The following is a 26,815-nucleotide window of genomic DNA, read 5'->3' on the forward strand; positions in this document are numbered from 1 at the left end:
CCCCAGCCTTGGACCTGGGGTAATTCAGAGAGGACAACAGCCTGGAAACTAAAGAGGATGCCGGTGTTCACTGCGGCCATTTCAGCTCTTACCTTAAAGTTGGTGCTGGTGGCACTGATCACCACGAAGCTAGGCAGACCGTTCAGGCTCCCATCTAACACCTCAGGAGGGCAAAGATTTGGGGTCTTTTTTCCTAGCACATAGTTTAGTGAATCTTTTTTCCTAGCACATACCTTAGTGAATTGCTATGACTCGAGAACATGTTCCGGGATGTAGACTGCCAGCCTCATACTCGTGTTGGGAGAGCAGCCAGGCTCCAGGAAGGGACTAGGCTTTTTCCTCATATTCATGGTTTCCTGGTTCAAAGACTTTGAAGACCAAACGCTTTCTTGGAAATGTTGTGTTTTTTTTATTTGTAGGAAAACCCATTCATGCCTGATATACAGCAAAACCCAATCTTTTAATCCCTGCAACCACTTGCCAAGTAGCTGGTTTATCTAATTTCAGTAACCCATCCAAACAAGCAGCCTTCATATTTTAGAATGTCTACAAAAGCATTGTTTTTTTGGCCAACTACTGCACTTAATTAAAATCCAAGCAATTAAAAACAATGCTGTCTGGACAGAATGTATTAGTTTCAACAGCTCAGGATATTAAAGTTAAAACACATACGCACCCCTTGAGTAACTGTGGGAGGCTGTTTTGGAGGAATGTGGAAAGTGGCAATTTTCCATTTAAGGACTTTTGCTCCTTTGTCTTATCTAAACAGAAAAATATTTTCAAGGCAAGCTCAGGGTAAAGAAGTACATAATCTAAATGGATTAAAAATGTAAACCTCTTAGAATGTCTTCATTTCAGGAGAACAGGAAATAATACATCTTAAAACTATATTTCCATTAAAAGGGAATATAGGTCATTCGGCTTTAAGACCCTGTATTTAAAAAGTGACTTTTGTCTCCTTCATGTAATTTTAGCAATCCCTAATCTGAACTACACCACTCAAATTGTTTCCTCCCACCACACTCCTGCATCTCACTCATTAAATATTCCACCAAATTTGTGCTGATTTTAACCTTCTACTATGAACCATGACGAAAAGAGTAGGTTCAGGCCACAAGGCAGTACTCTATTCTCTTAAAGAATCCAATTTTAAGATTTTTCCACAAGGGTGTGCCTGAAGCATGTGTTTTTAAATCTTTTTTTTCCACATCTAAGTGGATCACCACATTAGCAAGTGTGCTTATAGGATCCCAGTACCAGCTTCAAAATTACCTCTCTATAAAATGCACAGTCCGTTTGTGTTCCAGGCAGACATTTTGCACATCTTAATAGAAAAGAGATAGCTAGCTGTTTACGACCAAGCCAAAGGTAGTGTACAAATGCAAGAAGAAATAATTCCATTATTATTAGGGTTTCAGTATTAGGGTGTTCCCACAGGAACAAATGCTTTGAAATTTCCTGTCCTTGTGCTTTACCCAGTAATGCTATACAGGTCTCCCTTGTTATATACAGGGGTTATGTTCGAAGGCATTGCAAAGAAAATCATTGAATAGCAAACCCAGTTGAATTTACAGGGTATTTAGGTTCCAGGCTCTTTGGATTACAAAAATATGATGAATGGTACTTATAACTGGGTTTATTTTAGATACTCAAATATCCTTCTTGATTCCTCTGTGCTGGCTCCAGGGGAGTGTGGGAAAGGAAACATTTCCAAAGTAGTGGCAGGTTCAAGATGCCCTGGGGGGGAAAATCATAAACTGACATGCAAATGATAAAAACGGAGTTTATACAGTTATGCTGTATGCATCAGATCCTTGAAATCTAAAAAAGGCAAAAAAAATTGGGGAAGATACTAAATTCTCATTTCTCTAAACAGAAAAGAGATAGCTAAACAACAAATAAGAAGGAACTAACTGAGACAGTACAATGTTCCATGTTGAACACCAGGAACAAAAAAACCCCTGCATTTCAAGGCACAAACAGTGAACTATATTTTAAGTAGCCTGAGGACAGATGAGACCCAGGACGCACACACATTTTTAAACCACCTCCAATTACTGTGAATTTCTGGTATAAAATAACCACTGTAAACAAAACCGATAATGCAAAGAACCCTTGTAAAGTAAGGGAGACCTGTATTGTTGCTGTTCTGGGGAACTGTACATGACCACAAGTTTTAAAATTCATATTTCTTGTTCTAACAACAGCTGTGTCCTGGGGTCACCAGAAAACTCTCCCTCTGTTGTGCTGGTTTTACAGAGTGGAAATCTGGTCAGATTAAGGCAGCAAAAGATGAGGAAAACGTTTCACAAGAGTTTGACAACTACATACAATGATTAAATAGGCAACTGCCACATCAAATAAGTGAATTTTAATTATTTACATCCTTTTTCGTATCTTCCTTCATCCAGTCTGAACATCAGCTAATTGAAGAATCTAGTTATTAGCATGTTATGTATCTTAAAAAAAAGGACAAGAATTTGAAGATAAACTTGTGGATTCATCTGGGTATTATTATTCTTTCTATGGCACATATAATATGATCCCAGTTTTTACAAAATATAGCAAGCAGTGTGACTGCAAAAAAAGTGCCAATAATATGGAAACGACTCTTCATCATAGGTGCTACAAATTTTGCAATTGTTGAGACACATACTAAAATGACAGTCATAAAGGCCAGGATTACATTTATACATTTCCCCAGGAGGACTTTGGCATTAACAGTATCTGTCTGCAATGCTTGTTGTTCTTGCTGATGAAGCTCCAGTTTAGAAATTCGAGTCTGGCAAGATTCCAAGGCTTCCTATTGACAAAAACAAGAAACAGGAATCAGAAATCACTAAGTTCAAATGTCCTCACATAGGCTGGCACATACTTATGTATGCAGCAGCAGCAGAGGGAAAGTTGTAGTCCACAGTGATCTCCTGTACAAACTATCAAGGCTTCTTCTGAAGGAATTAAAAATAAATTCAATATCTTCAGACCAATTACACAGAGTCATGTTTTATCGAATTGGAATAAGACCACAGGGCCAAATTTCATTAGACTTTTCTACTAAACATTCCACAGGGCCAACGAATAAGACACTGTCACCATGGTAACCTTTATTGGCTTTATAATACTAACAACAAAGTTTAAACTTCTTCACATTTAATAGGGTAATGGGTATGACAATACTCAATTTATCATGTACTTTGAAGGCTGTATTTTTACTGGACTATACTCTTTCAAATGCTTAGTACAGGGCTTTGCACACAGTAAGCACTCAAATTCCTTTCATTGATTGACAGAATTTAGGAATACATTGATCTTCAGGATTGTAATTATGATATGAGTAAAAGTTCAATACTTTGTTAAAGTTCATCAACCTATTTTAATGGGGTAGCTCAGGTGGGTTACAATTTCAAAGATTTGTGACAATAACTCCAGTATTTATTAAGAGTGGAATTCAGGAATACTAACAATGAAATTATTTCAAATAAAGCATTGAAGCTCAAGATGAGGAAAAGTCTCACAAATGCAGCAACTAACAGAAAACATAGTTTTAATAAGGGATTAATGAACTGTTGGTAGTTGAAAGAAGCTTTAGCTGGATCCCTGAAGACAAGAGTCTCCCATCTGTAAACTCAATTCTTCCATAACACATCTTATCACTGCATTTTGAAGACAACACAGTATCTCACTCATCTCTCCTGCTTCTGTACCTCACTCACACTGTTCACCCCAACCTGGAAATTTGACTCCCCATATTCAACAGCCTCATGAAAGCCCACCTCCTCCACCATGCCTCTCCCAATTAATTCCTAGCAACCCAAATCAATAAACCCTGCAACCTTCTCTAGCACTTATTTGCCTACTTTTACTCACCCTCAGCACTTCCGGGACATAGGACAGTGTCCCAGCATGCGGCAGGAATTCAACAAATACCGCTAGTACTAAAATATGTTATTTTGACAATATTCATTTAATGGGATAGGAAACATGCAATGCTGAACAGAATTATTGCCAACGTTAGCACGGTACTAGTTATACCAATAAATACAATTGATTGATAGTACCCAAACCCTATTTATTCAGTGCTTACTGTGTGCAGAACACTACTAAGCATTTGGGAGAGTATAACGTAAAAGTTGGTAGACATTTTCCCAGTTCACAAGGGGTTTACAGTCTAAAGGGGGAAACAGACTTTCAAGTAAATTATGTACATAAGTGTTGTGGGACTGAGGTTGGGTAAGTTAAGGGGGCAAATCCAAGTGCAAGGATGACGGACAAGGGAGAGGGAGTAGGGGAAGTGACAGCTTAGTTGGGAAAGCCCTCTTGGAAAGACTGTGATTTTAATAAGGCTTTTAAGGTGGAGAGAGTGATCATCTGTTGGATATGAAGGGGGGACAGATTTCCGGCCAGAGGCAGGACACAGTGAAGGGTCTGAGATGAGGTAGGGTGAGTTGGTTGGTGATAGAGGACTGAAGTTCTGGGTTGTAGAAGGAAATGAGTTAAAATAGGAGGGGGTAAGGTGGTTGAGTAATTTAAAACAAATGGTAAGGAGGTTCTGTTTGATGAGAAGGAGGGTGGGCAACCACTGAAGGAGATTCAAGAGTGGGGAAACACGATTTGAGTGTTTTTGTAGAAAAATGATCCAGGCAGCAGAGTGAAATACGGAGTGAAGTGGGAGAAATAGATGGCAAGGAGGTCAGCAAGGAGGCTGATGCAGTAGTCCAGGCAGGATAGCATAAGTGCTTGAATCAACGTGGTAGCTGTTTGGATGGAGCAAAGGGAAGCATTTTAGCGATGCTGTGAAGTTAGAACTGTCAGTATTTGGTGACAGACTGAATATGTGGGCTGAATGAGAGAATGAGTTGAGGATAATGCCAGAGTTATGGGCTTAAGAGAGGGAGGATGATGGTGCTGTCTACAGTGATGGGAAAGTCAAGGGGAGATGGGGTTTGGGTGGAAAGATGAGTAGTTCTGTTTTGCACCTAAGTTTGAGGTGTTGGCAGAACATCCAAGTATAGATGTCCTGAAGGCAGGAGGAAATACAAGATTGAAGAGATTATGGTATTTATTAAGCACTTACAATGAGTCAAGCTTTGCTGTAAGAACTGGGATAGATAATATATTGATCAGGTCGGACACAGTCCCTTGTCCCACATGGAGCTTACAGTTTAAGTAACGCTAACTAAAGTTTGAGTTTTTGCTTAATGTGGAATTTATCATAAATATAATACCTGTGTTACAGGAGAACTGAGTGTACCATAAAATAAGACACATGACAATTTTCCTATACTTTCCATGCTAACAGTGAAATTTAAAAAAAAATGAAGTTAATTCGCCAGACGTTTCCCCATTAATACTTTCATTAACCACCCTGCTTTTTAAAAATACATTAACTTGATATCATATGACTGTCTAGTTTAAGAAGAGAACAAAAAAAGACAAAACACAAACCCATATCCCAAATTCAATACCATATAATTAAGTCTACATGGCCAATAGAATCAAAACATTTCTAACATGGCTAGTAAGGAAATGTTTGGGGCTGGTTGAGCTGGACATCAGGGGTGGATAGGATTAGCTCCTGGAACCTCTAGAATGTAAGCTTGTGAGCAGGAAATGTTTATTGGTGTATTGTACTCTCGCAACTGCTTAGTAAAGTGCTCTGCACTCCGCAGGCGCTCAATAAATATGACTGAATGAACCAAATCCCTTCTGGGCTATGTAGTTGGATGAAGAATGCCAGAAAGCTGGCATTTCCAGCTGCCTCCTTCTGTACAAGCAATTCAGTCAACTGGAGTAACTGCAAAAAGAAACACACCCTCAGGGCCCAAAAGAACAATTTTATCAGAATCAGCAGAGGGTTGGGGTTCTTCAGAGACGCCTATAAATCTGGTGAATTTCTTCCTCCAAGGCAATGGTCATGGGACTAAGAGAATGTAATGAGAAAAGAAAAAACACTCTGTCATTCCCAACTTCCCCCATCCCTCTAGGGCTCAGAGGAAACTGTTCTCAGCAAGATGAACTCTGGCCCTAAAACCTGAAACCACAAAATCTTACACAGCATCTGATCAGGAAAAAAAAATCACCCACATCCATTCCAAATTGTTCCCCAAGGCACGGGCAGACCACCTCAGTACCTGGACATCCTGGGCCCTTTCATAGGCCTGATAGGCCACCTTCTCCTCTATGCTGGCCAGTTCCTGCTTCAAGTTAGCAGTCTCGTGCTGATGAAGATCTGTCAGATCATGAAGCTGATCTTCTAGTCGTTCGTACCTTTCCAGAAAGAGAAAAGGAATATGAATAAACCGTTTTCATGCCATTTTACAGCACATTTTAAAACAATGGGAAACACAGGTTCGCCCTTGGCGGTAAGTGGCAGAGGGGTGGAAGCCCACTGGAGACAAGTGGATTCCGGCCTTTGCCGCAGAAGTCAAGACGCTGAGTGGGAACTGTGCAGTAATGAAAGGGGCTGCAGCCCCTTTCAAAGCCTTGAGCGCACATGGAAAAGGCTGGAAACTTCTTGGTTTCAGCACAACACTGGGGCAGTAGAAGCAGTGGGATGTCCAAGATGAAAAACTTCCACCCTAAACCGCAAGACTATTTTTTTCATTTTCCCTTAGTTTCTGGGTCTCCTGAGCTGGATAACTGATGGCTTACCGTACAATGAGAACTTTTAATTTTAATTTAAAATTATTAGGCTAAATAGCAGTGACAGGCCCTATATTTGCTTCCGTTTGTGACACTCATCATTCTTTTAATCAAAGACAAAACTGACACCATTAATAGCAAGACTTATTGACAGACCACCACTCTCTCCATCTTCAAAGCCTTAACTAAAATCACATCTCCAAGAAGCTTTCTCTGACTAACCCCTCATTTCCTCAACACCATTCACCCTCCCCCCCGCATTGCCTAATGCACTTAAGGTTTGTACCCCTGAAGCACTACTCACCTCCCTACAGCACTTATGTACATGGCCTTATATTCTACCATTTCCCCTACCTGTAATTTATTTTAAATGTCTGTCACTCCCTCCAGACTGTAAGCTCACTGTGGGCAAACTCCAGCATTTGGAGCACCCAGTAAATACTATTGATTGATTGACAGTTTTTCTATCTTGAAAAGGCCTAATCTTTTCTATTTTCATACAGAAGCAATTCTATTCCAATGGTCCTTTTCAGTACCTTCTCTGGTTCACTATGCCCTTCCACAAATAGGAATGTTTTACACAGTGACACACCTTTGCTTTTGTTGTTTTAATCACCAGCATTTTCTGGTCTCTGTGGCTGCTGCCGCACATTGATGTGAATCAAGGCAACAGTTCATAATAACTCTTTGATATCTTGCCTATGTAGTTAAAATTCACATTAGTTTTCACTATCTACATTATATTACACCCGCTCACATTAAGACTCATCTGTCATTCTTGGCTTTTTACTGCTTTCTGCATGTGCCAATTTCCCATTTGATAGTCTAATTTAAATACTCCCCCAAATTCACCTTGCTGGAGGATTTCCTCTATTTATGATCTATTTTGAACACTTCACATGTGCTGATGACATTAAGTGTTTACCCCATGCTAGGCTCTGGATGTGTGCTAAGTGCTCTTCCTTCAACTCTATCTATGTAACCTCCTCAGGTCACCTCCATTCCAAAGATGGAGCCAATCTACAACTAGTGCCTGTCGACATTTGCCACTTTTCCCCATGCTACAATTTTCATTCAAATCGAGCTGCCATTAGACTCATTTTCAACCTCTTCCAAAATTCTCTTAATACTCTTTCAACTTTTTAATGGGAGAGCATCACAAAATAGAAATGTACTCTGGAAGAAATGAAGGTAGAACAGTCCTTGTTCATTTGCCAAAGTTAGTCTGAACAGAAGCGTGACCCAATGCACTTTTCCATATGACAAAAGCTCCATTCATTCATTCATTCATTCATTCATTCATTCATTCATTCATTCATATTTATTGAGTGCTTACTATGTGCAGAGCACTGTACTAAGCGCTTGGAATGTACAAATCGGTAACAGATAGAGACAGTCCCTGACCTTTGACGGGCTTACAGTCTAATTGGGGGATACGGACAGACAAGAACAATAGCAATAAATAGAATCAAGGGGGTGAACATCTCATTAAAACAATAACAAATAGAATCAGGGCGATGTACATCTCATTAACAAAATAAATAGGGTAATGAAAATATATACAGTTGAACGGACGAGTACGGTGCTGAGGGGATGGGAAGGGAGAGGGGGCGGAGCAGAGGAAAATGGGGGGAAAAGAGGGTTTAGCTGCAGAGAGGTGAAGGGGGGTAGAGGGAGCAGAGGGAAAAGGGGAGCTCAGTCTGGGAAGGCCTCTTGGAGGAGGTGAGCTTTAAGTAGGGTTTTGAAGAGGGGAAGAGAATTAGTTTAGTGGAGGTGAGGAGGGAGGGCGTTCCGGGACCGCGGGAGGACGTGGCCCAGGGGTCGACGGCGGGATAGGCGAGAACGGGGGACGGTGAGGAGGTGGGTGGCAGAGGAGCGGAGCGTGCGGGGTGGGTAGTGGAAAGAGAGAAGGGAGGAGAGGTAGGAGGGGGCAAGGTGATGGACAGCCTGGAAGCCTAGAGTGAGAAGTTTTTGTTTTGTGCGGAGGTCGATAGGCAACCACTGGAGGTTTTTAAGAAGGGGAGCGACATGCCCAGAGTGTTTCTGCAGGAAGATGAGCCTGGCAGTGGAGTGAAGAATAGACTGGAGCAGGGAGAGAGAGGAGGAAGGGAGATCAGAGAGCAGGCTGACACAATAATCTGCCGGGATATTACGAGAGCCTGTAACAGTAAGATAGCCATTTGGGTGGAGAGGAAAGGGCGGATCTTGGCGATATTATAAAGGTGAGACCGGCATGTTTTGGTGACAGATCGGATGTATGAGGTGAATGAGAGAGCCGAGTCAAAGATGACACCGAGGTTGCGGGCCTGAGAGATGGGAAGGATGGTCGTACCATCCACAGTGATAGGGAAGTCAGGGAGAGGATAGGGCTTGGGAGGGAAGATGAGGAACCCAGTTTGGGTCATGTTGAGTTTTCGGTGGTGGGCAGACATCCAGGTAGAGATGTCTTGGAGGCAGGAGGCGATGCGAGCCTGAAGGGAGGTGGAGAGGACAGGGGCAGAGATGTAGATCTGTGGGTCATCCCTTTGGCACCTGTGGTTGGGTTTACTCCCATCTACCTGCCTGCTGTTCATTAGAGGAGTTAAAATATATAGGAATTCCTCCACCAGAATGTTACTGTTGCCCAACTTTGACTTTGCTCTTTGGCCTTAACTGCACTGCAGCCAATTCTGTGGTTTGCAGAATGTTCGTTCACCTAATCTAAAATATTTTTTTCAATATCTGAGATAAAGCACTGATTTGCAATTGGACTTTAGATAGTACTGATTGATGTTCCAATAAAATGGCATTTTCTGAGCCTAAAAAAAGCAGCAAACATTATATTTTCACATGATTTGCCAAAATAAATCGAATCAAGCTTATCAAAGTCTGCTCATGAAAATTAGCTTGATTTACTGGATTTTGAAATATTGTCCTGTGGTAGAGCTGAGTATAGCCAAAAGAATCGGTCAGTTCTCCCATAAGACATTGCCTTCACTATGCATTTTGAATCAAATGCTATTTTGGAATTAGGAAATGTTCTTCCATTAATGTGAATCTATCTAGAAAGACCACAATATGCTGTAGAAGAAACAGCTGTGTTCTTGTCCAGAGCATCAGTCGAGACCCACAAACTATAATGTGTGTCTTTTCAAGAACGTAACCCCCATATTATAGGAGAACTGACTATATTAATAATAATGGTATTTGTTAAATGCTTACAATGTGTCAAGCACTGTTCTAAGTGCTGAAGTAGACATAAACTAATCAGGTTGGACACTGCCTCTGTCCCAAATGGGGCTTACAGTCTTAATCCCCATTTTTCAGATGAAGTCACTGAGGCACAGAGAAATTAAGTGATTTGCCCAAGGTCCCATAGCAGACAAGTGGCAGAGCCCAAATTAGAACCTAGGTCCATCTGACTCCCAGGGCCAGGATCTTTCCAGCAGGCCATGCTGAGAAAAATATATGTCCACCTATATTTTTCTTCAAATAAAGATAACATAAGTCTAACTCCCTCCTAGGATTGTGAGCTCACTGTGGAACAGAGACTGTGTCAAACCTGATTATCTTGAATTTCTTCTGGCATTAGTACAGTACCTGGTTCATAGTAAGCACTTAACAACTATCACTACCAAAAAACCCTCTAATTTAAAAAAGCACCTATGAATTCACACAATTGAATCAATTTATGTGCCCTCAACTCCCAACCCTACTCCCATCTTTACCTACACTTTAGCATCACCTAAGCCCTTGATATACTTCCCTCTCACCCTCCCTTCACCCCATAGCACTCATACATATATCTGAAGTCTGGTTGCTTCCCCCTATTTGTAATTAAATTTTGTGTGTCTCCCTGACTAGATTGTAAGGTCCTTGTCTGTATTCTACCAAGCACTTAGTACACAGTGCTCTGCACAAGTAAAAGTTCAATAAATAAAATTGATTTATTGGCACAATCCCAATAAAGCAGGACGACAGAAAGGAAATACCTGTATCGTTCCTCTTGCAAGGTCTGAGAAATAAAACCATATTCTCTTTTAAACTGGACTTTGAGTGCTTCGATGTCCTCGGCCAATTGGGCCTGCGTCTCCTTTATCTCTCTCAGCTCTTCCAAGATCATCGTAAGCTTCCCTTGACTGTCCAGCGTTCCAGTCCCTCCTGCCCCAAAGGACTGGTTCCCATTACTATCTGCTGAGCCAGAAGTTGCGCTGGAGCACTCGTCGTCGCTGCCGTACTTTGGCTTTGCCACAATGGTAGCGCTGCCTCCATAGGTTCTGGAGCTGGACTCGGGCCGAAATTCATCCAGGGAGTTTTTCAAGTGAGCGATGTTGTCTGCACTGCCAAACTTGTTGCGGATCAGGTTGGCAAACTCTCGAGACTTACTGAAAACAAACACGGGCGGGGTCAGGGACACACCGGGCATCCCTGATTTGCCACTTTCCAGACCCGAGCCAGAAGTTCGGGATTTGCCATGGGCATCCTTCAGAGGATCTTTGGAAATGTCCTTGGAGCTTTTGGATGATCCATTCTGTTCAATCTCCTTGAGCTTTCTGTGATACTGTTCAAGTTTCTTTTGCAGCTGGGCGATGGAATGAGCCGACTTCTGGTTCTTCTTCTCAAAGACTTGCTTGATGCGCCCAGCCTGCTGTTTGTCGGCACTGTTCACCAGCTTCAGGTATTCTGCCACATTGCCATCACGGCATGTTTGCTCAATTTTGATCTGCTCGGTCACCTTCAGAATTTTTTGCCTCAAGCTGTCTGCCGTGAGTTTCACTTTATGAAAGTCGAGGATGCCATCGGGCACGTCGAAGTTGAGGTTGGTATCTGATCCCCCACGGCGAATGTTGAGGGGCAGGCTTAAGGTATTCATGTCATGCCGTTCGATCTGAAAGAGATTGAGATTCGAATTGACCAAACATGTTTTTGAAACTTTTCATTCCTCCAGAGATTAATTTTCCTAGCTCCATGCTGTGAAAGACGGAAGCACCCTACCAGTAAACTCGAATTTGAGTTTCAGCTTCACCACTGGATATTGTGAGACACCTGCTTGCAGGTATTGAATGATTAAATTGCAAGGCCTAAAATCAATTGTATTTATTGAGTGCTTACTGTGCACAAAGCACTGTACTAAGCACTTGGGAGAGTACAAGATAACAAACACATTCCCTGCCCACAAAGAGCTTACATCAGACACCAACTTCCTGATGATCCAATAACTATTAAAGGTCACTAAGGAAGATAACAGCACAATGGAAAAGTTATCCAGTTAGCTTTGACTATTCCAAGGGCCTTCATATATTGTACCAGGTCAGAGATTGCACATTGCATTACTGTTTAAACAGAATCCAACACAGAGCCAGCAAGTGAAATTCATGCAGCTGCAGCCATTGACAGAAGACCAATTGTCACAAGGAACCCTGTGATGAGGGAATACAATGAAGTTAGATTAATTATGATAATTGAGGTAGTTGACCCGGGTATTTGGCAACAAAAATACAGATGAAAAAACCAAAGGACTTTTCATTATAAGATAATGGACTCATTATTATTCCTGCACACATATAAAAACCCCAGAAGTTCTAGCTCAGAGGGAACATTTCAGAATGGAAAAATTCCATGTCTTTTGAGGAGTGTTCTAATACTAACTCTTCTCTTAAAATTTGCCAAGTATGAATGTACATTGGCAATCTGATGTATATATCATTTTTTTAAATGGTGATCCCCCAAAACATACCAAATTTGATGTATTTCCTTTGGGATACCACAGTTCCTAGAAGCAATAAAGTAGGTCTCAAAACAGTCACAGAAGGAACACGACTATAGTGTAAGACAAAAAAATCATCTTGTACAGACTACTCCATTGCTGGGTTATGAACCATGGAAATATATTTCATTAGCATAAAAGAGTAATCAAGGTATTACCCTGATTAAATAGTACCCACATGAAGCAGAATTATTCAGTGGTAATCAAATTTTAGTGCTAAAAATGTTAAATGTTTTTGCCCAATTAAAATTACAAAGAACAGGGGTAATGAGTTTTGGTGGTCAAAGACCCTTTGGCCCCTCAGGCATTGCAAGCTCCTATGGTATAAAATATAAGGATTTCATAGAGCCATACTCTCTAGCATTCTTCCCTACCTGAGTTAAGTCCTTGGGGAGATGGGCATCAGGAAGAGTGGTGAAGAGAATGCTGGGAGTGCATAGGTCAGTGGCCTGGCTCTCTAAAGACCCCAGACCTTACCTGCATATCATACAGGCATACTTCTTTCTCTAACAACTGTCCCTGGTCCTTGCCAAATGATGTCACCAATCCTGAGAGCTCCAGGGACCTACCCACGAAGTCATAAGCACTCTCTCTGTGTCACCTGAGACCCCTAATGGGCAGCTGAGCCCAACTCTCTGAAGCTCCTAGATTACCAATGCTTGGTAGAGCCCTACAGACACACACCCTAGAAAACAGCAGGCAACCTTGTTCCTCAGGCCCTAGAGCACCTGGTTCCCCAGGGGGAGGTCATGATGAAACAGAGTCAACCAACAGCTACCAGGGCAGATGGCAGGTGAACAAGAAAGTCAACAAACAGCAGTCAGAATTGGTAATAGGCAAGCAAGAATTAGCAGAAAGGTCAGTCAAGAGAACCTTAATCATCTGCCCTGAGAGCACGGACTGAGAACTCTTTAGTTTGGGAAGCAGGGTGGCTCAGTGGAAAGTGCCTGGGCTTCGGAGTCAGAGGTCATGGGTTCGACTCCCAGCTCTGCCACTTGTCAGCTGTGTGACTGTGGGCAAGTCACTTAATTTATCTGTGCCTCAGTTACCTCATTTGTAAAATGGGGATTAACTGTGAGCCTCACGTGGGACAACCTGATTACCGTCTATCTACCACAGCGCTTAGAACAGTGCTCTGCACATAGTAAGCGCTTAACAAATACCAACATTATTATTTAGTTATTTTAAAACTTAGTCCAAAAAATGCATCTGATTTATTGAGCACGTATGTGCAGAAAACTGTACTAAATGCTTGGGAGAGTATAATGCAACAGAATTAGCAGACACATTCCCTGCCCACGAGCTTACAGATGAGCGGGAGACAGACCTTAATATGAATAGGTAATTTATAATGTATAAAGATATGCATATAAGTGCTGAGGAGTTGGGAGTGGGGCAAATATCAAATGTCCAAAGGTCACAGATTGAGGTGCATAAACAATACTATATTTATATATTTTACAATACAAAAACTTGACACCGTAACCCAGATGACCTTTCTGCCATTTCCCTTAAGATCTTTTCATCACTTCAAACCCATCTTCCCACTCTCCTGCTAAAGAACTCTGTGTTTCTATTTTGCCATATAATATTTCTACCTGTCAGTTTCTCCTGTTGTTCAAAAGACACTAGCCACTCATGCTTTAAATGTTAAAAACCCCATGTCTGCCTGTTCTCCCAACACTTTTGGCTAGATGCCTTTTGAAACTTGGCATCATGATATTAGGTGTCCTGGATTTCCTGTTCCTCATATCCTTTTCTTATACTACTGATACAGCTACCTTGTGCCTCCAATTTGCATCTTTCCTTTTACCTGAGTTTATTCATTCATTTCAAACCGTGCAATATCATTTTTTTCCATCCTAGTACATCTGAATTTAACCCTTATGTGGGCAGGATCCTGGGTCTGGATGTCTGACCTTTACTGACAGAGGTTTAGTGCTGTATCTGGTGAATGGATAAGAAACAGATATGAGCTCTTGAATAACTGACTGAATATGTAGCAAACATAGTGGAGTCGGATTGGAGTCATAGTTAAAAACAAGTTTAGATTTCCAAATCCTTTTGCTACTTATTCCCATTTCTCCATTCATTCAGGTAAGAGCAGACAAAAAAATTCAAGGATAATAATTGTGAAATGTGTATGTCCCAAGCACTGTGCTTACTGCTGGGGTAGACACAAGATAATCAGATCAGACACAGTCTGTGTTCCATATAGGGTTCACAGTCTATGAAAGAAAGAGAACAGGTACTTAATCTCCATTTGACATATGTGAAATTGAGGCACAGAATTTAAGTGACAGAGTCCCCACTACCAAAGGAATCACAATTTACTTTGATGAGGGAAGAGAAGAGGTTGGCAATAGAAATATAAACAAAGACTGAAATAATAAAAAAGGAAAAAATCATGAAAAGACACGGGACTGTTTATTTCAGGATCATTAACAACCAAGGCGGCCAGAGTTATTTCAAGGAAGAGGTTGACCATTACTTCCATCTCTAAAATACTTTACACTAAAATAATTGGGCTTAGATTGCAGCATGAAGCAGAGTTGTAACAAAGAACTTTGATGTAATGGTGAACAAACTCAGAAACAGATCTCCAAGACAGGTTGTGGGCTCACCATCTCAGGAGATATTTGAAAACAGAGCAGACCACCATCTCATCTCCACTCACATAGCTGAAGACAGGGGCCAGACCAGGAGACCTTTTCTGTGTTCAATATTATGAAAAGAGGCTTCCCCAATGCTAAAGATAGCTGATCACAGTTGCAACAACTAAAGTATCCAGAAGTTACTTATCTCAGTTGGCCAAACAATATTGGTTCAAGCCCAGCAAATATAATGACCATGTCAACTGAAATTTATGTATAAATTTTGAGCCCTATGGGAACCTCACACCCCACAGTATAAGAACAACAAGGCATCATTCAATCAGTCAATGGTATTTACAGAGTGCTTACTGTGTGCAGAGCATTATGCTAAGCACTTGGGAGAGAACAATATAAAGGAGTTGGTAGATACATTCCCTGCCCACAGTGAGCTTACACTCCAGAGGCAGAAACGGACATTAATGTAACTTATTTCTACATGTATTATATATAATATAATTTATTAATCAATCATATTCATTGAGTGCCTACTGTGTGCAGGGCACTGGACTAAGCACTTTGGAGAGTACAAGCATCAATATAATATACATATTTCCTGCATACAATGAGTTTACAGCCTAGAGGGGGAGACAGACATTACTACAGATTAACTGTGAATGAATTTACAGTGGACTAATAAATTATAGTCGGTATTAATAAATAATAAAGTTATAATTTAATTGATTTATAAAATGCATTAATATTTAAGCTCCTTGAGACAGAGATTTTGTGTATTCCCAAAAGCCTAGTACAGTGCTCGATTCACAGTAGCTACTCAATAAAAACTAATGAAACAATCACCTGCTCTAATTTAGTTTGCACAGGACTTGCTGACTATCTTAATATTAAAGCGAATAATGTAAATAACTTTAATAGTGCTAACTGCAATTCATGGTTTCCATGGGGTGCTAACACAACCATTACAATTGTAAAATCCTGTTTCTCAAAGGATCGCTTGATTTACTCCAGTAATATGCATCATCACTGGGGAAAAAATGCAATAGATAGGAAATCTACTTTTAAATTTTCAGGGACTGGTTACCCAGTAAAGTAGATTTTCCATGTCACTTGCTTCTCTCCTCCTGCTTCCTACTCAATGAGCTCTTTAATGCCCTAAGACATTAGGTAGACTGTCCTCTATATTGTACTCTCCCAAACACATTCCAGTACAATGCTTTCCACACAGTAGGTGCTCAGTAAATACTACTGATCAATTTCACCAGAAAGCAGACAGTCAGAGAAAGGAAACTGTTCCTCCAGTGGAAGGTTGGCTAGAAGAGATTTTAATTAATCAATCAATAGTATTTTTTGAGGGCTTACCATGTGCAGAGCACTATACTAAGTGCTTAGAAGAGTATAATATAGTAGACATGATCCCTGACCTTAAAGAGTTTATAATTCAGCAGAGAAGACAGACACTAAAATAAATTACAGGTAGGGGGAAAAATTCAAATTAAATGACATATACATAAGGGCTGAGGAGGGGGGATGAGTACTTAAGTGATTGGTGGTTGAGAATTTCATAATTAACAATATTCTTCCAGGATATACCAGATTATAGGAATCAATCAATTGAATTTATTGAGGACTTACTGTGTGCAAAGCATTGTACTAAGTGCTTGGGAGAGTACAATACAACAAAGTTGGTAAACACATCTCCTGCCCACAATGAGTTTACAAGACTGGAGGGAATATGAAGAGAAAAAACCAACAAAAATTCTTTTCAGTATCAAGTGCAGATCTGGTGCTGAATAACTTATGCTTTAACAACAAAAGGTGTGGAAGTAAGGTATAATGGTAAAATCTGATCCTAATCTTGAAACTAATCAAAAAAGATAATTCACTGTGGTGTAGGATTCCCGGCTTCCAGAAATGCTTTCTTCTCAGGAAGGCTACCTCCAAAGTCATCACATAGTTTTGCATCATCTCCACAGGAAAAACTCAAGTACAAGACAAACTTCCTAAAACAATTCTGAGTCACCTTTGCATGAGTCAAGATTCAAAGAACAATGTCCCACATTGGCACACCTCAATAAAATGCCAGTCAGAAAGTATTACTAGTGTGTTCAGAACAAATTGTTCAGATTTCCAGGAATGCATGTTTATGTTTACAATATTTTTATACTCTTCATGTACATAATCCTGAAATGCAAATTTAACACCCAAACCCCACCCCCGGTCCAAACTGAATGAGAACACACTATACTCCCCACAAAATCCACTTCAAATTGGAGAAATATTGCTATTTCACAACTGAGAGAACTGATGTACAGTTAGCTAGAAAACTAAAGGTGGCAGCACTGTAATTAATTTTCATTCAGAGATGTTACCCAGAGGAGGAATACAGAGTTAAGAAACTGCTAGTGGCATGGCCCACAAAAACTCATATTCCTGATGACAAATAATTCTTCATGAATGGACTTCCAAAGCCCCTGCCCTTAAAATGTATGTAGCATATGTAGGAACAAACTGCTGCGACTTCACTGGGTCAAGGTTTGGCAGTTCTAGCTTTCCGTTTCTATCTCTTCCCCATAAAGCGTTGCCAATACAATTCACCAAGATTTTGGTTCATTCTTCCTAGTAACTTCTTTCAACCTATAAAACACAGTAAATCTCTACTACTGGCCTGCCATCAACTGTTAGAGGCAAGAAGGAAACAAAGACATAACACTTTTTTCATCTACAAATATGCCAAACATCCCTTGGAGTTTTTTTTCTCTTAGTACACAAGGTCCAAAATGAGCTTTATGAGTTAATATTTTAAGAGGTTTTTGTACTATATAATTTAATAGAATGTTTGAAGGGGTGTTTTTGGTGATCCATCATGCAATCTATCAATTGTATTTAGTGTTTACTAGGTGCAGGGCAAAGTAGTACTGCTTTGAAGGGTACAATACAACAGAATTGGTAGACATAATCCCTGTCTTCAAGAAGTTTACAATTTAGTGAATGATTTTGGTCTATATGATTAACTGAGGATAGGTCTGAGAGGAAAAAAAAACCTTGAAACAATACTGGAAAAAGACTGCACAAATTATCAATGCAAACCTCAATGCAAAATAAACAACCTTCTTTTCTCAAACGAGCACTCTTGCAACTTTTGTAATATGGCTATACTAGCGTGGACATTATAATGGAAAATAACCATTTAATTCAAGACAGTTTCAAGGACGCAATCTTTTAGACTGTTAGCCTGTTGTTGGGCAGGGAGTGTCTCTATCTGTTGCTGAATTGTACATTCCAAGTGCTTAGTATAAGTGCTCTGCACACAGTAAGCCCTCAATAAATATGACTGAATGAATGAAGCAGTCTTTTACACTCTGGGTTGTAAATATATATAATCAATATTCCAAGATGCTATGGAGGCAGAAAATGTAAAAATAGTTTGGATGCATTCATGAATGATAAGGCTATAGAGGGAAGAGTTGGAGATGAGGACTCAAATATGTTTTTTATCTAGTATAGTCTATTCTTTACCAACTTAAAAATATTGCATTTGTTTAGAAGGATTTCACTTAGTAAAATTTTTCCTTTTAAATGAAAACTTCAATTAAGGTGTTCTAGATCAGTAACGAACTCATCATATTATATATATAATTTGTATGTTACTCCAACCACCCAAATTTCATTTCTCACTATTCCTTTTTGAACTTCAGAAACATTCAAATTAATCTAATTACTCTTTCTGAAACACAGTGAACAGATTCAGAAATAATGCTTTCAAAAATCCATCCTTTCAAACCCAAATTAAAAAACAAAATCCTCATGGATCCCTGGGAGGAGTGAAGAGAAACTTCTGGGCCACTCCATCCAAGATATTAATATGCATATATCCATTTTGATTTTAAATCTTTTTTATTAAATAAATCTGATTGATTCTCTACTTTGCCATTCTGGATCAGAATTACATAATTTTTTTGCAACACGACTTAACTAAAACACTTCCATTTTAAGTTTGATGGTTCTGTAACATGACTCCTCAAAACACTTTGACACTCACCCCAGTCCCAAAATATTTATATCTATATTCTTATGCTCTGCTTTTTTCCCTCCCCCTAATCTACTATTGCCTGTCACCCCTTGGAGACTGTATGCTCCTACTGGGCAGGGAGATTACACCTACCAACTCTGTTATATTGTATTTTCTCAAGCACTTAGTACAGTGTTCTGCACATAGAGCTCAAAAAATACTAATAATGAATACATAGCCCTTTTAGTTTCTGTCAATCCAAAATATAGTATTAGATGCAAGTCCAAAATGAAACAAGTACTGGCAATTTCTGCTTACATGTAAATTGCCAAAGCTCTTTTCACTTTTGTTAGATGTTCACAAGAAAATCAAGCAGCATGCATGGCCTAATGGTTACAGCACAAGCCGGGGATTCAGAATGACCTAGGTTCTAATCCCACCTTCTCAACCTGTCTGCTGTGTGACCTTGGCCAAGTCACTTTACTTTTTTCTACCTCAGTTACCTCATCTGTAAAATGGAGATTAAGACTGTGAGCCCCATTTGGGACAGGGACAGTGTCCAACTCAGTCATTTTATATCTACCCCAGAGCTAAGTACAGTGCCTAGAACATAGTAAGCGCTTAACAAATACCACAATTATTATTATTAGCTGAGCTACTACTCCATTTCAATTCAGGCCAAGATGAATCAAGATATCAAAATAACAAAGGTTTTCTTCAAGGCCTTAGCATTTCTATCATCATCAAGGAATCCTGTCATCTGCTAAGAACAGCAGTGTGCCTAACCCCTGTATTGCCTACCCTAAATCAGCTGGGTGCCTTTACAACAAGACAGGCAAAGCAGCTGGGGCTATATCCGGCTGTTTTCATGACCCTGACCAGATTGTCCACTCCCTTGTGCTTTATCTGTGACCAGTGTCTTGTGCTCTTGAATAATATTACCTCACCCAAAAGGGTGCCAAAACCAATCTAAGCTTGAGTTTTTGGAAATTATGAAACATCCTATCCCAATTCTGTGAATTAGAGATATTGTCCCATTCCCATTTTCATAAAAAAAGTGTCCTACTCACTTTTGCATGTCTCCAGGAGCATAAGTGATGACTATTTATTTAATACAAAATGACAAGATCCCTCACCTGAGTTTGTACTACAGTGCAACAACAGAAATTACATGAAAGGGAGTGCTTGTCCAAACACAGATTTAAAAAAGAGAGGACAGTAAAAATTTACAAAATGGTTTGTTGCTGGTTTTGATAACTATATTTACTGGTGAAATGGGGGGTGGGGGTGCTAGGGAAAGGAGTGGAAAAGAGAAAACTGGAGGACAAAAAAGTAGCCTGAGAATTAACATAATAGGTTCTGCCAACCTGGAAACCACCCTGGTCTCATTCATAGATTATAAACTATGTTTTTGCAAAAAGACTGCCAAAGAAACTTAAACTTCTCCTGCCCCCCCAAAATCAATATTTCTATCCCTTGCTAAAAGAAAAATAAAATAGTCACGCTGAAGGGTTCAGCAGATGACTTAATTAGCAACTAAAAATACATAATTCAAGTGAAAATGTGCTTTAAACACTTGACATTTAATTAACTAATTTTTCATTGAGATGGCAATTATGGTACCCTGGTGTCACATGGGAATTAGGGTCAGGACTGTGCCCAACCCAATATGCTTGTATCGAACCCAGTGCTGAGTACAATGCCTGGCACACAGTAGGCACTTAAATACCACCATCATTATTAAAATAAATTTAAAATATTTTCATGATGACAATTACATTGTTTAGCTCTAACACCTGCTTTCACTAATATACCTGATTAAAATGCAATGAAAGAATTAGGAAACATTCTTCAAACACACATCTCTCTGGAGCCCCTTAGCTAAGTGCACAAAGGGTCCCCTTCTCTTCTCCCTATATACACTTCTTCAAGGAGTTCATCCACTCCATAGTTTGAACCACCAGCTCTATGCAGTTGACTACCAAATCTATCTTGCTGACTGAGCTCTCACCGTCTGTTTATTGCTATATTGTAATCTCCCAAGTGCTTAATAAAGTGTTCTGCAAACAGTAAATGCTCAATAAATATGACAGACTGACCGACTCCAAGCCACCTCTACAAGGATTTCCTGTGGACACCTGAAGCTCAATATGTACAAAACCAAACACCTTATATCCTCCAGTTTGTAAGGTCATTATGGACAGGGAACGCATCTGCTAATTCTGTTGCACTGCACTTAGTACGGTGCTCAGCACATAGTAAGCACTCAATAAATATGATTGACTGATTGATTCCCACCAAATCCTCTAGTAACTTTCCCATTACAGTTGTCATCACCATCCGACTCCTCCCTGAGGCCAGCAAACATGATATTATCCTCAACTCCACCTTCAAGTTAACTAAAACCATTCTCTCATGTGATTTCCACCAATGCTTCTAAAAAGACATGTTCATTCTATAACATAGATTGCTACAATACTTGTTTCATAAAACTCTACCGCTTCTGTCATGAATTTCAGGAACCACCCTCTCTTAGGAATACAATAATAAACAAACCACTTATTTTCCAGGTTGGTAATTAACCTTAATTAAATGTAGCAATTTTGGAGAATGGACTGCTGTCACTACCAGGCCTGTAGGTAAACAGAGGATTTAATTTTTTTATCATTACCAGTCCATTAACCCTCTCTACAAAATCCTTTCTAGTAAGTATGAGATCATTAAATCCTCACAGGAGCCCATAGGATTAAGCACTGGTCTTTTACTTGAAGGAACACAGTTTAATATAAAATTGAGTCCTAAGGGAAATCTTAATGGTTTCAACTAGGTTTTTAAAGGGTTGTCTTTAGCAGAGGCAACATTTAGGATTATAGATTTAATCTGAGCACTGTATGAAGTACCTTCCTTTACTCCTTTTTTTAAAAAGTATTTGTTAAGGCCTTACTATGTGCTAGGTACATAGCACTGGGGTAGATTCAAGCTAATTAGCTTGGACACAGACCATGTCTCACGTGAGGCTCAGTCTTATTCTGCATTTTGCAGATGAAGTCACTGAAGCACAGAGAAGTGACTTGTCCATGATCACACAACAGACTAGTGATGGAAGCAGAATTAGAACCCAGGGTTCTTCAGACTCCCAGCCCTGTGCTCTATCCACTACATCACATTGCTTCTCATTTGGGGATTGCTACCCTTAACAAATTGCAAATTCCTTTTATAGAGTAACTTCGCAATCAAACCTTTTCTTAATGTATTGAAAAACATCAGTACTTAGTAAATTGACTTGAAATTTTCCCAAATAGGAAGGATATTGCAAATATTAAAATGCACAGTCAAATCTACTGATCACTAGCATTGACAGGGTTTCATGTATCAAGTATGACAAGCATCTAAAACTGTAACATGATATACAACTTACAATTTTGAAATATAAGAATTAATAAAAGATTAGGAATGTTTTTATTAAACTTAATAAAACTTTATTAATCATATTTAATGAGTGCTTACTGTGTGCACAGCACTCTACAAAGTGCATGTGAGAATAAAACAGAGTTGGTAGACAAGCTTACAACAAGCTTACAGTCTAGAGGGAGGTATAGACATTAATATGAATTACAGATACATACCTAAATGCAGTGGGGCTGAAGGAGGAGTAAATAAGGATGTAAATCCATGCGTGAGGGGGAGACAGAAGGGAGTGTGAGAAGAGGAAATGAGGGCTGAGCAGGGGAAGGCCTCTTGGAGGAGATGTCTCACCTCCAGATGAGAAGCAGCATGGCTTAGTGGAAAGAGCACGGGTTTTGGAGTCAGATGACATGGGTTCTAATCCTAGCTCTGCCACTTGTCAGCTGTGTGACCTTGGGCAAGCCACTTAACTTCTCTATGTCTCAGGTACCTCATCTGTAAAATGGGGATTAAGACTGTGAGCTCCACTTTGGACAAGCTGACTAGCTTGTATCTTCCCCAGAACTTAGTATAATGCTTGGCACGTAGTAAGCGCTTAAATACTATGACAATAATAATAATAATAATAATGATAATAATCATAATATGGCTTTGAAGGTGGGAAGAATGATCGCCTGTCAGATATGAAGAGGGAGGGTGTTCTGAACCAGAGGCAAGAGTTGGGCAAGAGAAGTCCGGTGAGATATGAGAAGCTCCATTTTTAAAATGCTAAATATAGAGGTGGACTTACACTAGAAATTTAGGAGCACAGTTTCCTTTTAAACCAAGAATCCTGAAATTTTAAATCTTTAGGCTGTAGACCAAAATGGCTTTTTGTTCAAATCATGATAAGGTAAAACACACAAGCACAAAAATAATAATAATAATAATAATGTTGGTATTTGTTAAGCGCTTACTATGTGCCGAGCACTGTTCTAAGCGCTGGGGTAGACACAGGGGAATCAGGTTGTCCCACGTGGGGCTCACAGTCTTAATCCCCATTTTACAGATGAGGGAACTGAGGCACAGAGAAGTTAAGTGACTTGCCCACAGTCACACAGCTGACAAGTGGCAGAGCTGGGATTCAAACTCATGAGCCCTGACTCCAAAGCCTGTGCTCTTTCCAATGAGCCACGCTGCTTCTCTATATACATGAATCACTTTCTAGTTTCTTTCTGAGGAACGAGGTTGAGATAGGTAGCTGTTATCTGTATATCTGATTTCTGAAAATCATCTGAAAATCAGCAGCAGCCAGAGTATTTATTCAGTGCTTACTGTGTGCAGAGCACTGTACTAAACACTTAGTGGAGTACAACACAATAGAGTTGGTAAACATGTTTGCTACCCAGAACAAGCTCATAGTCTACAGCAGGAGACAGATATGAGCAGCAGCATGGTGTAGTGGATAGGGCACAGGTCTGGGAGTCAGAAGGTCATGGACTCTAATCCTGTCTCCACTACTTCTCTGCAGAGTGACCTTGGACAAGTCACTTAACTTATCTGTGCCTCAGTTATCTCATCTGTAAAATGGGGATTTAGACTGCGCCCCATGTGGGACCGGGACTGTGTCCAGCGCAATTTTCTTGTGTACACCCCAGCGCTTAGTACAGTGCCTGGCACACAGTAAGTGCTTAACAAATGCCATGATTATTATTACTATTATGTTACTATCCCTGATTGCTTTCATTCTTCTTTCTACTGAAAGACACAGAGGCTGAAATATTGGTTAGGGAAACAACTCACACAAAGTTATCCCTTTTTCTTCTTCCCTCCTAACTCTTTCTCTCTCTAATACCACCATTCATTTTACAGGCACATTTCTCCTTTCATTGGGGATCTCATTACAGTATAAACTATATTTATCCATATTTTATCCTGGGGTAAAAAAGACATAGAAATTACAATTATTGTCTAAAGAGTCTCTTGTGGAGTTGTAATAGGCTGCGACCCTTCCACTGAGCACAATACTGATGAACACTTTTCTAAAATCTAATGATTGCAGTAGGTTAGTATACATCCCTAAGCCTTCTCCTCAACATATCCTAAAATGCATATTCTACTCCAAGAAATGCCAGAGTGACTACTACTCCAGATCTTGTTCTTCCTAGCTCCAAGAATGCTTAGAGTGCTCGCACTATATGAGATCTTGCATCTTGTAAAGCCTATTTTCCCCTTAGGCTGTAAGCTCCTTTTAGGAAGGGAAAACATCCAATAACTCTTGTTACCCTGTACTCTCCCAGGGGTTGTACAGTGCTGTACAAATAGAAAGCACTCAAATCTCAAATACAAATGATTAATTGATTTTATAAATACTATTCTAAGATTCCTCTAGACTGCAAGCTCTTGGTGGGCAGGGAATGTGCCTACCAACTCTGTTATCTTGTACCGCCCAAGCATTTAGTACAGCACTCTGCACAGTATGTGCTCAAAAAATAAACACTGATTGATTGATTCCCTACTAACCATATAACCTAGGGCAACCAGGAGAGAACACTTTCATTCAATAGTATTTATTGAGCGCTTACTATGTGCAGAGCACTGTACTAAGCGCTTGGGATGAACAAGTCGGCAACAGATAGAGACAGTCCCTGACCTTTGACGGGCTTACAGTCTAATCGGGGGAGACAGACAAGAACAATGGCAATAAACAGAGTCAAGGGGAAGAACATCTCATAAAAACAATGGCAACTAAATAGAATCGAGGCGATGTACATTTCATTAACAAAATAAATAGGGTAATGAAAATATATACAGTTGAGCGGACGAGTACAGTGCTGAGGAGATGGGAAGGGAGAGGGGGAGGAGCAGAGGGAAATGGGGGGAAAAGAGGGTTAAGCTGTGGAGAGGTGAAGGGAGGGCGGTAGAGGGAGTAGAGGGAGAAGGGTAGTTCAGTCTGGGAAGGTCTCTTGGAGGAGGTGAGTTTTAAGTAGGGTTTTGAAGAGGGGGAGAGAATTAGTTCGGCGGAGGTGAGGAGGGAGGGCATTTCAGGACCGCGGGAGGATGTGGCCCAGGGGTCGACGGCGGGATAGGCGAGACCGAGGGACGGTGAGGAGGTGGGCACTTGGGAGGGCATTCACCACCACCAGCATCAGCACTCCAGCCCAAGCCAGCTAGATTCTGATTCAACAGTGTTGAACAAAAGTCACAAGAAGAAAGTCTTTCCTATAACCATAACACGTAAGGAAAAACCACTCCCTAAGCTTAATGTCGAAATACCTTACTTGCACAGATGACATCGTTAAGATTAAAAGTTATATCCCAAAAGCACACACTCTTCTGCTCACCACAGGTTTCGGGATGAGAAGTTTGAGGAAGGGATTCTTCTCATACAGAAAGTAGAACAGCTGATGACAAATATGAAATCCCAAACACTGTATGTCAGTCTGTTGGCAGACATCTGTTTGTGACATTCAGTCCATTTACCTTACTTTACTCTATGGAAGAACAGCATCTGTTCTAGATTCGTCCACTCAATAGTTTGAGAACATTACGAAACTGCTTTAAGAATCTTTTCAATTCCCTGAATCTGCAGCCATGACCTGAAATGGCACTAATTCCTTTCTTATCCTGATGATTCAAACTAAATATGAGATTGTTGAATAGGATGGCTGTTTAATACGGCAATCTACAGAATCCTATCTCTAACTTTAACTCCTAGCAACATCTTGTGTTTTTGCCTCACAGATAAATATGCAATCAACAGTTTAAAAAATCTCCATTACATATTTGGGATGACTCGGAAGACTGCTTCACAAGGACTTATTCTGCTGCCAAAGGAGTGCCAATCGGAAATAACAATCAGGAGACCCAATCTGTATAATGAAGCAGACAATGAGATGGCAGAAGTAGAGAAGAAATAATAGAGTGAGAAATGAAATGGAATTGAATTCCTGTCCTGTATAAGGCCAGTAGTGATTTCAAGACATCCAATGCCCTTTTCTTACTTCCATTTTATCCTGGGGTACAGAACACCAGCAGAGAAGCTAAAATGCCTTCACCAAGGTTTTAGTGGCAATCCAGGCACAGAACCAAGGATTCTATGTCCACTAACCACTATATTACTCATTCGTAGTTTTTGTGAGCACTAGATATGACCCGGCTCAGAGGGTGCCAAAAAGAGCACTGTCCCATGTTTGACCTGACCTTTTTGCCCCCCACAGGGTCTGAAATGAAAGGTTCAAGGCAACCTCCCATATAACCCCAGCTTGGATCTGAAATACGACCCTTCCTGGGCCCAGCCACCTGATTCCAATTTTTGACATTGTTTCCGACAATGTTTGTCAACTGGATAACCAGATGCTCTCTCATGCAGCTGGCTGTTTGCCCCATGTTGCTTCCTTGACAAGTAGTAGACAAGCTCAA

The 26,815-nt window shown here is 40.2% G+C and overlaps 1 protein-coding gene across 1 annotated transcript in view; it reads right to left on the reverse strand.

The window, feature by feature from the left end:
* Positions 1–1,380: 1,380 nt before the first annotated feature.
* TMCC3 (transmembrane and coiled-coil domain family 3) overlaps positions 1,381–26,815 on the reverse strand; it is a 58,198-nt gene continuing 32,763 nt past the window's right edge. Inside the window, exons 2-4 of the mRNA XM_029079328.2 lie at positions 10,614–11,509; positions 6,132–6,267; positions 1,381–2,803 (exon numbers count right to left, since the gene is read on the reverse strand). Coding sequence (XP_028935161.1) covers positions 2,501–2,803; positions 6,132–6,267; positions 10,614–11,509 — 1,335 coding nt within the window. The 3' untranslated portion in view covers positions 1,381–2,500. The remainder of the gene's footprint in view (positions 2,804–6,131; positions 6,268–10,613; positions 11,510–26,815) is intronic.

Source organism: Ornithorhynchus anatinus, chromosome 14, assembly GCF_004115215.2.
Source record: "Ornithorhynchus anatinus isolate Pmale09 chromosome 14, mOrnAna1.pri.v4, whole genome shotgun sequence".
NCBI classification, from domain to species: domain Eukaryota; kingdom Metazoa; phylum Chordata; class Mammalia; order Monotremata; family Ornithorhynchidae; genus Ornithorhynchus; species Ornithorhynchus anatinus.